General features: G+C 34.6%; 1 protein-coding gene across 3 annotated transcripts in view; it reads right to left on the bottom strand.

Moving 5' to 3' along the window:
• FIP1L1 (factor interacting with PAPOLA and CPSF1) overlaps window positions 1-12991 on the bottom strand; it is a 102041-nt gene that overhangs the window by 8316 nt on the left and 80734 nt on the right. For 2 of the 3 annotated variants that reach the window (XM_006898092.1, XM_006898094.1), the window contains 2 exons: window positions 6099-6153; window positions 4921-4979 (listed from right to left, as the gene is read on the bottom strand). In XM_006898092.1, the coding sequence (XP_006898154.1) occupies window positions 4921-4979; window positions 6099-6153 (114 nt within the window). Of the gene's footprint in view, window positions 1-4920; window positions 4980-6098; window positions 6154-8116; window positions 8144-12991 lie in introns of all 3 variants that reach the window. The other variant, XM_006898093.1, reaches the window with a different exon arrangement.

Genomic DNA, 12991 nt, shown 5'->3' on the forward strand with positions numbered 1-12991 from the left:
AACAATAAAAGAGTTGGTTTGGACTTTCCGGCACACAACAACAGAAGGCACGATCAGGGCAGTACCAATCTCACAAATGAACTTCAATCTCAAAATCTTAAGTAGGTTAAGAAAAAAAAAGAAAAAAAATTCATCAATCACTTCAGAAAGCGTAAGTTAAAACAATATTTATTCACATTTTAAAAGTCCTAGGAAAACGGAAAAATAATCTTCCTTAATCTGGTACAGTAGTCTATTTTTTTTAAAAAAACCCTCATATTTAAAAGCTAATTGTAAATATCTAGAAGGAACACAAGGCAAAAATTCCATTTTATTTCAACAGTAAATGGAGTCTCTAATCAGAAAAAAAAAATAAAACAAAAGAGGTAGGAAGGAGGAAGGATGATTAAGGAGAGGGGGAAATTGCCAATGTCTACAGCTATTACTGCTTGAAAAGACTTTGAAACTTCTAGTTAAGAATTCACCAGAGTAGTTTGCTACAAGATCAATGGGGGGGGGGGGATAAAACAAAAACATCAAAGACAACACACAACTTAAATCTAACCATAGAGATGCAAGGAGTATATAGAATTAGAGTAGTTCATAGAAACACAAGACAAGCAGAAAGATCTAATGCTCTATTTATAAGTGCTGTTGAGTTGGTACTACTACAGGCCCCTCATAGAACACCACAATACACAGTCCTGTGTCAGCTTCACAATTATGTTTGAGGCCATTGTTGCAGTCACCATATCAATCCACTTCACTGAAGGCCTACTTGTTTTTTCATGAATCCAAACATGTCCTTCTGCCAGGGACAGGTCCTTCCTAACAATATAAGCAAAGTGCATGAGACAAAGTCTCATCATTCTCCCTTCTAAGGAACACTGTGTGATTATTTTTTTTTCTCTTAAACAGATTTATTGATTCTTTTGGCAATCCATGGAATATTTCACATTCTTCACTGACCACACTTCAAAGACATCAATTCCTACTCAATCTTCCTCATTCATGTCCAGTTTTTACACACACTGAAAAGATCATAGCTTGAGTCAAGATCATGCAGCTGAGATCTTCAACGGAATGTTGCTACTGTTGCTGTGTACTATCAAGTCAGAACCAACTCACAGCTGACCACCCCCACCCCCTACCCCGTGGGTTGTCAAGAGGCAGGAAATCGCACAGGAGATTGCCCATCTTTCTCCAGAGAAGCAGCTAGGGGATTCAAACTGTATAACTTTAGGCTGGCAGCACAACTCCTTACCACTAAGCCACCAGGGGTGACCAGAGGCCATCTAATTTATTGACTACTGCTTCCCTGAGTGCTGAAACAAGAAAGAAATCCTGGAGACTTTAATCTTTCCTGTTTAGCATGATGTCACTTGATTCAGTGGTGAAGATTTTTGTTTTATGTTGAGGTACAATCTAAATTAAAAGCTGCAGTCTTTGGTCTTCATCAGTAAGTGCTTCAAGTCATCTTTGCTTTCAGCAAGCAAGACTGTGTCATCTGCATACTGTAGGTTAAAAAGCCTTCCTCCAAGTCAGAGGCTGTGCTCTTCATATAATTCAACATTTCAGTTTACTTGCTACTTAAAAAGTATGGTAAAAAGAGAATAGTTTGATTTGCAAATTCTCAGCTTTTAAACCCTGCAGTACTTCTATGTTTGGATCTAGAAACTACCATATGGTCAATGTACAAGTTCTGCATGAAAATAATCAAGTGTCCTGTATTTGCACTGCTACACATAATTTCTTATGATCTGCACAGTCAAACGTCTCTTCAGAGCCAACTAAAACACAAGGTAAGCATCTTTCCAGTATTCTGAGCTTCCAGTCACAATCCAGCTGACATCTGCAATGCTATCCTTTGATTGATGGCCCCTTCCAAAACCAGCCTGAATTTCTACCAGTTCTTAATGTTGATTATTTTTCATTTTTGAAAAAAAAAAAGCAACAAAAAACACCTGCTCATTCTTTTTCTTTTTTTCCCCCCAACAAAACCTTATTTGTGTTATTAACGACACTAATTTCAGCTGTTCTGTTCATAGGCGAAAAAAAAAAATTGCTCACTATTTTTCTTTTGTCCCAACAAAACCTTATTTGTATATTAATGACACGAATTTCAAGGTTCTGTTAGATTACCTCTATATGAAAAGGACACAAATAGGAATCTAATTAAGTCAGTTGGTCAAGTTTTCCAAATTTCATGGTACAGATGAGTGAGCATACTGCATCTATTGAACCATTTTAACTGGTACCCTATCAATTCTTGAGCCTTTGCTTTTTACCAATGCTTCCTGAACTTTTTCCACTGGCTCTTAATTATACCACCTCCTGAAATAGTTAATTTTAAATGTTCTTTTTGGTACGATATGCGTATTCCATTTTACTTTGAGGTTTCTTGCATTGTTCCATATTGCAATTTGAGGCATAACAGATCCACCAAATCTTTACCATACAGAGTAGAGATTCATCATACACAACCGTACCCATTATACACACACCCACAGAGTAACAGAACTTTACTAGTTGAGAGAAAAGATATAAGTAGTGATAATTAAGTGAGCAAAATTCACATGTATCATAGCACATACAAGCAACAGCAGCAGAAAACCAACCATGGAGACCTTCAGAGGAACTAGAAGTCAGTAAAAATGCTTATCTCCCAGATGGAGTTACCAGACTGAATTACAAAATTACAACTTTTTTTCTTAAATTGAGGTAAAATACAATTACCAACAGAGACAGAAATTAAACTTATTATCTACATTACAAGGCTTTGTCCAACTAGGATAAAGAAAACATTCAACTTCCCTCCACTTTAACTCTTACGCCTCACAATTATTGGTAAAGGTGGCCTTCATTTAAAAATCTCACTTCTTTAACAAGAGCTGGGGTTGGTGAGCAGATAGTTTTTGATAAACAATGCATACACAAGACACTGAGAAAACACTAAATGCTTAATAAGCATTTAAAAAAATAATAAATTTTCCATAATGGGAGTGGTCTGATACATTTAAAAATAAAGTCTTGCTCTTTCTAATACCGACTATTCTTCATGTTTACCTATACTGACGCAAAGCATCAAGGAATACAGCAGCCAAGCAAGAATGCTTTGCTTTTTAATTCCCAAGACAGATAAAATTTTAATTCATTAATACATGACCTTACTTGAGTCTTTAGTATTTTAACAAGCACTTTGCAAACTTCATGCTGTTGTATGGGAGGTTGTGCTGGAACTGATTGCAAGCCGATCTTCTGACAGTTTTTCAGAAGCCATGAATTGCACAAGAGACTGTTGGGCAATTGGTGAATTCAAGCTCATGCTTCTGGATTGGTAGTGCATTTCCTTATCCACTAGGCAAATAGCAATTTTTCTTATGTGGTAAGGAATCAGCACCAACTCATAGCTGACCATCCAGAAGCAGTAAATCACATGGGAGTTAATCTCCCATGGAGCAGCTGATGGATCCAAACCATGTGTCTTTGAGTTGGCAGTACAGCTCTTACCACTAGGCCACCAAAGCACCCTTCAAATTTTATTGATGAGAAAAAGTATTTCTGTTCTTTAACTTACTCAAAATTACCAAGATAAGATGGACACAGGACTCAAATATAGGCTACCCAATTATGCTATACTGTCTCCAAATTCAGAAAGCAAAGGGAACTAGAATCTTAGAAAAAGCAGCTACAATCAAAAAAATTAACAATGAAAATGTCAATGCTTATCAAATGCCAGAACTAAGGTGCTTGAATCTATTTTCCTTTTACTTACTTGATAAGAAAGATGTTATTTAGTTATATAGTTCTAAGTCATAGATAACTAATAAGAGGGTCTCTCGTAGGTGCCTGTAAATTGCCTCAGGATATTTCACTACAGAACTTTCTGTATGGCACTAAAATGTAGTACAATGCAGAATATTTTCAAATGAATGAGTGACTTAGCAAGTGATCAAAACACAAAGTGATGTTAGAAATCCACACTTGTGAGAGGTGAACAGGAGGAAGATGAGCAATTCCCTCCCTCTCTTGTGACTCACAACACTGGAAAAACCCACTGGAGGATCAGTTAGGAATTAGTTCTGACTCAACAGCAATGAGAGAGAATAACCAAGAGTGAGGAAAGAGAAAATGGAACCAAATAGTTTAGAATAATCACAAAATAAACAGTGAGAAAATAAATCAAGGGGGGTAAAAGATAAGAACTAATTTGAAGGAATTTATGATTCAGGAAACAAAGATTAGGAGCCATGAAAATTAAACAAGGGACAGACAGAAACCTTTGGCTGCATTTGAGAGCTACGTATGGAACCTATATTTCATGACGTTAAGAATAAAATAATGAATAAAATACTCAGTAATCATTACTTTTGTAGGCAGTTTAAGATTATAGGAAATTATAAAAAAGATGTTAACTAGAAGAAAAAAACATTTAAAATTTCTTTTTAAGATACAAAATGAATTATTAAAAAATACAATAAAAAGTCACATCATTAATTAGTATCTCCCTCACTCTTCTTTCCTTCTTAGGGAAGAAATATTACTACTATTACTATCTTTTATAACCATACCTTGTTATTAAATTCTTTTCCAAATGTAAACTTTTATAGAAAACAAAGTGTCTGCTAATCAAACATCAGCATTTATACTTTGTATATAAAATTATAAGCATAAGCACCAAATAAAATATCCTACAACAGTATCACATTGGAAAAGAAGAGAAAAACATACCTATTATGTAATATTTCATTAATTTTTTTCAATTGTTCTAAATAAAAGTATTCTGTTGACTAATCTGGCAATGTAGTTCTAGTTATTGCTTATAGTTTTTAAACTGTTTTGTAAGATATTACTTTAAGCACGTTAACTATGTTTTTTATTTATTTATTTATTTAAACACTTTGATTAAAAATAAATCCAGGCGACTAATGGCTTACTTACCATTGCCATATGGAAATGTAGAACGCGCGGAACGGCTATCATAACCAGAGGAATGCCCACTATGGAAGAGAAAATTTATTATGCAAACAGGTTCTTAATTTTAATAGTCTGGCTACAAAAAAAAGTGTCAAGGAAAAACTACCATGATTTTTAATTTATTCTTCACTTAATAAGCCCTAAGTTGGTAATTTTATTTTTTCAATACTTAAAAACACTAATAGGCTTCTTAAACTGAGAAGAAAGAAAAATTATTAAATAAACCTACCGCAGAGAATCACAATGATTCTTGGCTATGAATAAGCATGGGAGAAGGTACCATGTCCCCTTTGGGGACGCTGCTCTGCGCTGTGACGCCCTCCCAGATCACAACCTATTTACCTCATTACATAACACTCTTTTTGGTAGTATTAAAGCTTCTTTATGGCAGAAAAAGAAGTTCTGGTGATGAAGTGATTACTAGAGTACTAGTCAAGTTTCGAAGTGGGAACACAACAGCTGCTCCACAGGACAAAATTGTGACATTGTGATTCGGTAAAGATTCCAGAAAACTCTATGAAAATCCTCTGGAGCAGTTCAGCTCTGTTGTATAGGGTTTCTATGAGTTCGAATCAAGTTTTTCACCACCCCTGAATCAGTGTATCATAAATCAAGTAAAAATTAAAAGTAATTTTGCTTTCCTGGTTGTTTTGATATTACGGTATATTTTTTTCATTTTTTAGGAAAGCCAACTAGCATAGTGTACTCTCTATTTTATATGTGTTTGTTTATTCACTGCCATCAAGTTGATGAAGATATACAGATCCTATAGAATAGAGTTTTAGAACAACATGCCTCCGAAAACAGTATGAACCTTGATAAATTCAATAGTTGTAGGGAGGCTTCAGGCCTTTCGTTCACAGGGTCGCTCTGAGTCGTGCTTGACTCGAAGGCAATTAACAACAAATAACAGGATAGAGTTAACCTGGCCCAGAGGATCTTCTAAGGCTGTGCAACAGAGGGCTTTATCTTTTCCCCATAGACTGTCTAGTGGACTGTCTAGTGGACCCCAAATTCTAGCCTTTTAGTTAGCAGGCCAATCCTTCATCACTAGGACTTGAAAACAATTACCAAGTTACATCTGGTTTTTCTATCAACAGTTTATTAATAATCAAATATCAATAATACCCACATTCATTTACCTTTCTATTGTTGGTATAAGAGATGGAGGTGGAGCACCTGGTGGAGGAGGAAAACCTGAAACATTGAATCAGAGGAAAAACCACGTTAACAGAATGTACATTCAATGTCAACAAATAAAACTGCTGCATATTATTACATTTCTCTGGGAACATAAGGTGCTTCTACAAATTACAATGAACAGGGGGAAAAAATGGAGCTTAAATTTAGGAACAGTTTTTCTAGAGCTATAAAACATTACATGGACAATCTGGTCTAATACACAAGAACACAAACTGGGAGTCAGGACACTCGGTCTTATTTTCAGCACCACACACAGCCCATTTTATGAATATGAGAACATTAATCTCAATGCCTTACCTTTTCCATATATAAAATATTAATAGAGTTGTCACCAAATTATTATACTTGAAAAGAAAATAAACTATTATTTACCTCTTTAAAAAATTATTTTGAATTTTAGATAGCCAGAAATTTCCTTAAAATGTATCATTTATAATTAAAATCTTACCAGTATATATGTAACTGCATAAGGCTGAGAACATCCATCACAAAATATTTTAAATAGCATAACCCCAAAGAGTTTTATAAAGAAAGGCACACAGAGTAGTTCTAGAATTAGCTTAGAAAGAAAATTAATTTGCACCTTTATATCATGAGGTCTGCAGTCTCAAAAATTCACAACTCCTGATGGAAAACCTACAGTAATAGAGCTAAATGGATCTTAACAGTTTATCTCCTCTACGCTTTCACAGGCACGTAGGCAAAAAAGAACCCCATCAAAAGCCTTTTAAGACCTCTAGGTATGGAATTTCATAACTTAGGATATGAATTCCATCCACATTTTAAAACTCTAACTAGTAAAAACTGTACTATATATAATTTTGATTAAACTTCACACTATAGTTAACATGCTGTCATCAGTGAAGACAAGAAGCATTCTCCTCTAAACTTTTATGTATTTGAAAACACTTTCCTTAAACTTCCTTTTTAGCATTCTATGTAAAAAAGTAATCCTCGTTTTCTCAGTCTTTCTCATAGTCCACATAAATCTCCTTTTTTAGCCCTGCTTTAAGTGTTTCTGGTTCACCAGGTTCACTTTCACTTTATCTAGTTTCAGGAGCTATAACTTCTCTAGTCAACATCTTTACAAGTGCAAAGTTACCACATTACCACATTAGCCCTACACCACACAATCCTGTTTTACTAAGTCTCACAAGCACACTGCTCTTAAAACTAAAAGGACACATTGATGATTTCATTTTATGACTTTTCCTGATTAAGTCTTTCCCAGATACATTCATACACAAATCAGTAGTGACTTTTTATCCCACACCTAAACTTTATCTCACTACTTCAGTTTATTAAAAACACTTAAAATTGAGGCTCATTCTTTAAAAAATATATATATATATCTTGTGGGTTTCCTATCACATTATTAAAAAACAACTGACTTTAAAAATGTAAAAGGAAAAACACTAAATCAGGTATACACCACTCTGGCTGACCCTACCCTTATACCAGCAAGGACTATCTCACTTAACCATCACTCTAGTATAATCAGTCACCACTGTGAACTTTTTGTGAATCCATCTGAGTATTTATTGTACCGCTCAGAACATATGTTCTGACCATACTACTCAGTTATACCAGCAGGGTTAAAATCAGAAACCATGATAAGGTCAAAAGAAATCTTCTCTTGTCTTGTATTTTATGATATGAGAAAGTCTTTTTTTTTTTTTTAATAGCTATACTATACTCTTAATCTTCAAAACTGATGAGGCAAGAATTTTCTCAGAATCTCTATTTCTACTGAAATGAGTAAGATAGGCATAAGAAAACCAAATGTCTTAATCAAAACTGGAATGAAGCAAAGGCAGAGCTGAAAATAGGACCTTGAAATCCCAATAGCCTATTCCATATTCTAACTGCATCAACACTTACTTGTCTCTCCTGTAACTAGAAGCTTGAAATTTCATGTTTATTAACAATGATGGAAAAAACATGAAAAAAGTTTTACCTGGAGGTGGTACAGTTATTGGAATACCTAAAAAACAAGTGATGAAATTTAATATAGTAACTGGATTTCATAACCTGTTATGTATTTATGCCATCACCAAAACGAACGTTGAAATACAAACCCCTGGCCTATTCACTCACAACAATCACTGTTTTCTTTCAGAGGATCAACAATGCCAGTATAACATCTGCCTTTCCTGATAAAGACAACTTGATAACAGTTTTCCCTACTAGTTATATTCACAGAAAAGGTTACAAAATAGTTAAAAAGTATACTTGTGCGCACACAAATATCAAACTCTATTAAATTAATACTACACCTCAATCTGATAACCAATGTTAATATCATGACTCCTGAAAAGATGTGTTTTAACATTTTAATAGGTAAAATGATCAATGAGCTCTTTAATACAGGCAGAGCAAGATAACTGACACTGTTTGCTATCATACACTTTTGAAAAGCTCAATAAATTGAGACACTAAAGTTAATTTGGAATATTTCACTAGGGTCTATAGGGAGCTCTGGTGGTCTAGTGTTAAGAAGCTGCCTTGCGATCCTAAAGGCATGTAGTTCAAATTCGCCACTACTCTGCAGTAGATAGATGGGCAATCAACTCCCTTGCAACTAAATGCTTCTTAAAACTTGCTGGAGGGTCAGCTATGAGTCGATTCTGACTCAGCAGCACACAACACACCACCACCACCACCACCAGAGTCCACAGAAGTAAGGGAAAGTTAATTATTCCCTTATTTGTGAAATGCAAAAAGCTGCATATGTCTTTGTGAAATATAAAGAGATGTATATGGCAATTAATACACAGACACCTCTATAAAACATTAAGATAAATTTAGTTCTACAAGTGTCAAAAGGAGAATTGATGCCTTTGAGCTGTGGTGCTTGAGAAGAGTATTGAATGTACCATGCACTGCCAAGAAAACAAACAGATTCATCGTAGAGAGGATTAAACCAGGCTGCTACTTGGAGGCAAGGATTCTGGGGCTTCCTCTGACATACTTTGGACATGTTGTAAGGAGAGACATGTCTTTGGAGAGGGACATCATGCTGTAGAGTAGAGGGACAGCGCAGGAGGGGAAAACCCTCTATGAGGTGGATTGATTCAGCGACTGGGGTAATCGGGATGGGTGTGTCAGAGGCAATGAGATTGGCACAGGATAGAGCACGGTTTAGGGCTGTTGTACATAGGGTCGCTATGAGTCACAAACGACCCGATGGCACATAACAACAACAACAAGTGTTGGTGGATGCTAATTTATGTAACTCTCTATTCACTGTCTACCTATATTTCAACCTTAAACTATGTGTAAACATTCATCGTGGTCAAATGTCCCCTAATCCCTAATTTTATTGGTATTTATTAAATATTAAAATTGAGCTCAGAATTTCAAATGTTAAGAGATGAACTAGAAAAAAATTTAAGAAAACATTTTCTTTTGAGTAGTTTTAAATCATAAATAGTAACTTCAACCCAGACTAGTTTACTAAATCTTAAAATGGCATAAAAATGTTTCAAAAAATAATTTAAAAAAAATTCATTAAAACTAATGCCAAAAAAACCCTTAAAATTTTTTGGTCCACACATTTACTAAAAAGTTTTCCAATGTACAATTTATTAGAATACGAGGTTAGGAGGTTTAATATAAAAATATGCTGAGGCAACAAACGGCCTTAAAATACAGACTGTGGTATCTTTCTTAAGACCCATGCAATAAAGAATATATGCTAAAATTATAAAATCAGCTAAAAAAAAGATATGCAAAACACCCATCATGTTTCAAAAATCATCTGGCCTCCATACCAGTCTACCAAACTGGCCCACAGTTAATAGCAACTCTCATCTACTCTGGGATTACCTAGCTACTTCCAAAGTCACTAAGCTCAAAGAATCCAGCAAACAATACAAGCTAGCAAAGTCCCATAGACAAACTAAACAAGAAAGAGAAGAAAGGCAGAGAGAATTAAGTGCTCTTATTATCTATTACTAATTTTCTTTAGTAAAGATTATTTTCAGAATACTATTGAACTCCACTATCTGAACTAGTTTTCACATTGAGATAAATTAATTTTGAAAAGCAGAGCAGCACATGGAAATCAATCGCCTATCTAATATCATATTCCTAAAATACTATGCCTATGAAGGATATGCAAACAAGCAGCATGCATCATAACTGTTAATGATTCACTACAGTTTACTAAAATGTGAATTCATGCAGAATAATTAGTTCCCCCTCGAAATTTAATTTTCAAAAACCATATGAAACTTTCATAAAACAAAAAAAAATATTACATGCACTATAAGGTAGTCAAAACTAGTTCATCTTTAATATCAGTCTTACTATGGTTGTTATCACAGGACAGGTTAGGAACACACACACACACACACATATATATATACAAAACCACCTGAGAGGAATTAAGATCAGAGTCAAAGGGAAATCATGTTCTACAGGTGTCTGTCCAATTGACATGTATACATCAAAAGGTTGATATAAAAAGTAGAAATGACCATTCATTTGAGAATTCTACTTCAACCAAGATATGATTTCAGTACACTTCTTTATTAGTAAATAAATGTTCACTTAAACAGGACTATGAAGATTATGCAATGATATAGAACTAAAGTAGTCGACAATGATCAGATGTATTTTAAATTGCAATTGAAGACATTAAGACACAATAAATGCCAAAATATCATTCTCATCTAAAAATCGCTTTTAAATATTTTACTTTGTTTAAAAAAAGAGAAATGGTACGAGAATGAGAGAATTCATCCAAAATTTCCTGTTAACTAACCTCACACCCTTCCCTAGCCTGAAAACATGTAATTTTGGTCAAACAACAGACTTGAAATACATCATGCCAAGTATTACATTTCTTTTCAATTTCATATCTGTAAAACAAGTATGAAAATCCACACCCCCCCCTTGAAAGTCGTATGTAACAGTACAAAGATTTTTAGTCTTGACTAAATCTTTCGGGAAATTAATATTCAAGTTTTAAGAGACCTAAATAAATATGATAGTTCCACAACTTTTGAGTGCATCAGAAACACCTAGAGAGTTTGATGGTATACACAGACTTCTGGGCCATACCACGAAAATTATTAACTTGATGAATTTGAGAGAGGGAGTGGCGGGAGTGCTTGATAACTTCCATGCCCAACAAGTTTCTAGGAGACAGTGTCATGTTGTTGGCCTAGGGTCACTGTCTGAGAACGAAGCTTTTCTCCTAATTGTACTATGGCACAACCTAGTACAGGTGAAAAGAAATTCCATCCCCTAATTTTAACAAAATAAATGTACATGTGACACTTAAAACAGCATAGTTACAGAACAGCCTAACCAGTTCTAATAGTAGCGGCAGCTCTGGTACAGTGTGTGTTATGCGGTGTCAAAACGTCAGTGGTTCAAATCCACCATGTACTTCAAGGGAGAAAGATGGGCAGTCTCTTTTCAGATTTACAGCCCTGGCAAGCTGATGGAGGGTTGCTAATACATGGAATCGACTCAATCAGAGAGGATGGTAGCATATGGCAGCCAATATTAGTTGGCATTCTCAAAAGAGATTAGAACTTATAATGTTATACTTTTAATGTAAAGAGTGCTGGTGAGGAACTTGAAATTAAAGAACTCAGGCAGGAAATTATAAAGGCAGTAGTCCTGTTAAAATAGAATTCTCTCTCTCACACACACACACCAAAAAAAAAAAAAAAAATTAAAAACAGAATGAAAATCATCTGAATTCACCTGCAAAGTATTTCATCATTATTCGGTAAAGTTATGTGACAGCAGTTTCTGGCAAGGCTCTCATTGGCCTTTGCCTCCCTGCCTACTATACCTTGGGTTTCATGTCCTCCTTCAAATTTGAGGGGCTAGATTTAGTGATTTGTTTCTACAAACAAATTACAGCAAAAATGATGGATGTCTCTTCTGTGATTAGACTACAGAAGTCAATGACTTCTATTTTGTTAGCACTCTCTATTGCTTTCTGGTCAACAGCCAGAGAGAAAATAAAATACTTTAGTTCAACAGTCCAAAGACATGTACCCTTCAAATGTACAGGTGAAGTGAGCTTGGAGGTGACTCTTCTCAGTCAAGCCTTTGAGATGACTGTGAGGTCTATGACACTTGAAGGAAAGAAGCCAGCTAAATACTGCCAATTTCTTGACAAAAAGAGACCACTAGATAATAAATAGAAGTTGTTTTAAGTCACTATAATTTGGAGTAATTATTAAGTAAAAACAAGTACATGACCTATTACTTTGTTCAATTAAAAAGGGGGAGGAGGAACCCATGACAAGGATTATGTGAATTAGGCTTCCAATTATTCCATTCTAACTTCCAAATTTCATTAGCACTATTTACATTTAGGATTATTAACACTTAGTCACTTTTCCTAGAGACTTCTAAAATAATCTGCTACCTTCTCATTAGAAAAAATTATAAGAGAATACAGTAAAACTCATGCTTAATGATTAAAGTAAGATGGCTAAATATTATTCTTCCTTCATTTTAATAAAAGTTAAAGTGCAAATGGGAAAAATGTGTTATGTTGTCAGGATAGAATTGAACCTAAAGGGTGAAAGAAAGAACCTTACCTAAAACTACAACATGGAGAAATTCTTTTGTCTTTATTACAATCTCTAAATGACTCTAAGACCTACACAGAAATAAAAAGTTCTCTTACATAATTGAAAACAACTGATGAAAACATCAATGGTTTTAACAAATATGTAAAAAGGGTGATTCTATTGGATCATATAGAATCATAAATGAATGGGAGGAAGAGTAATGAAAACAAAAGTCAGACATTGTACTTTAAAAAATTTCAGAATCATCTCAGGAACAGGTTTGAGGC

This window comes from Elephantulus edwardii, unplaced genomic scaffold (assembly GCF_000299155.1).
Source record: "Elephantulus edwardii isolate Elephantulus edwardi_28Jun2011 unplaced genomic scaffold, EleEdw1.0 scaffold00220, whole genome shotgun sequence".
Classification (NCBI taxonomy): Eukaryota; Metazoa; Chordata; class Mammalia; order Macroscelidea; family Macroscelididae; genus Elephantulus; species Elephantulus edwardii.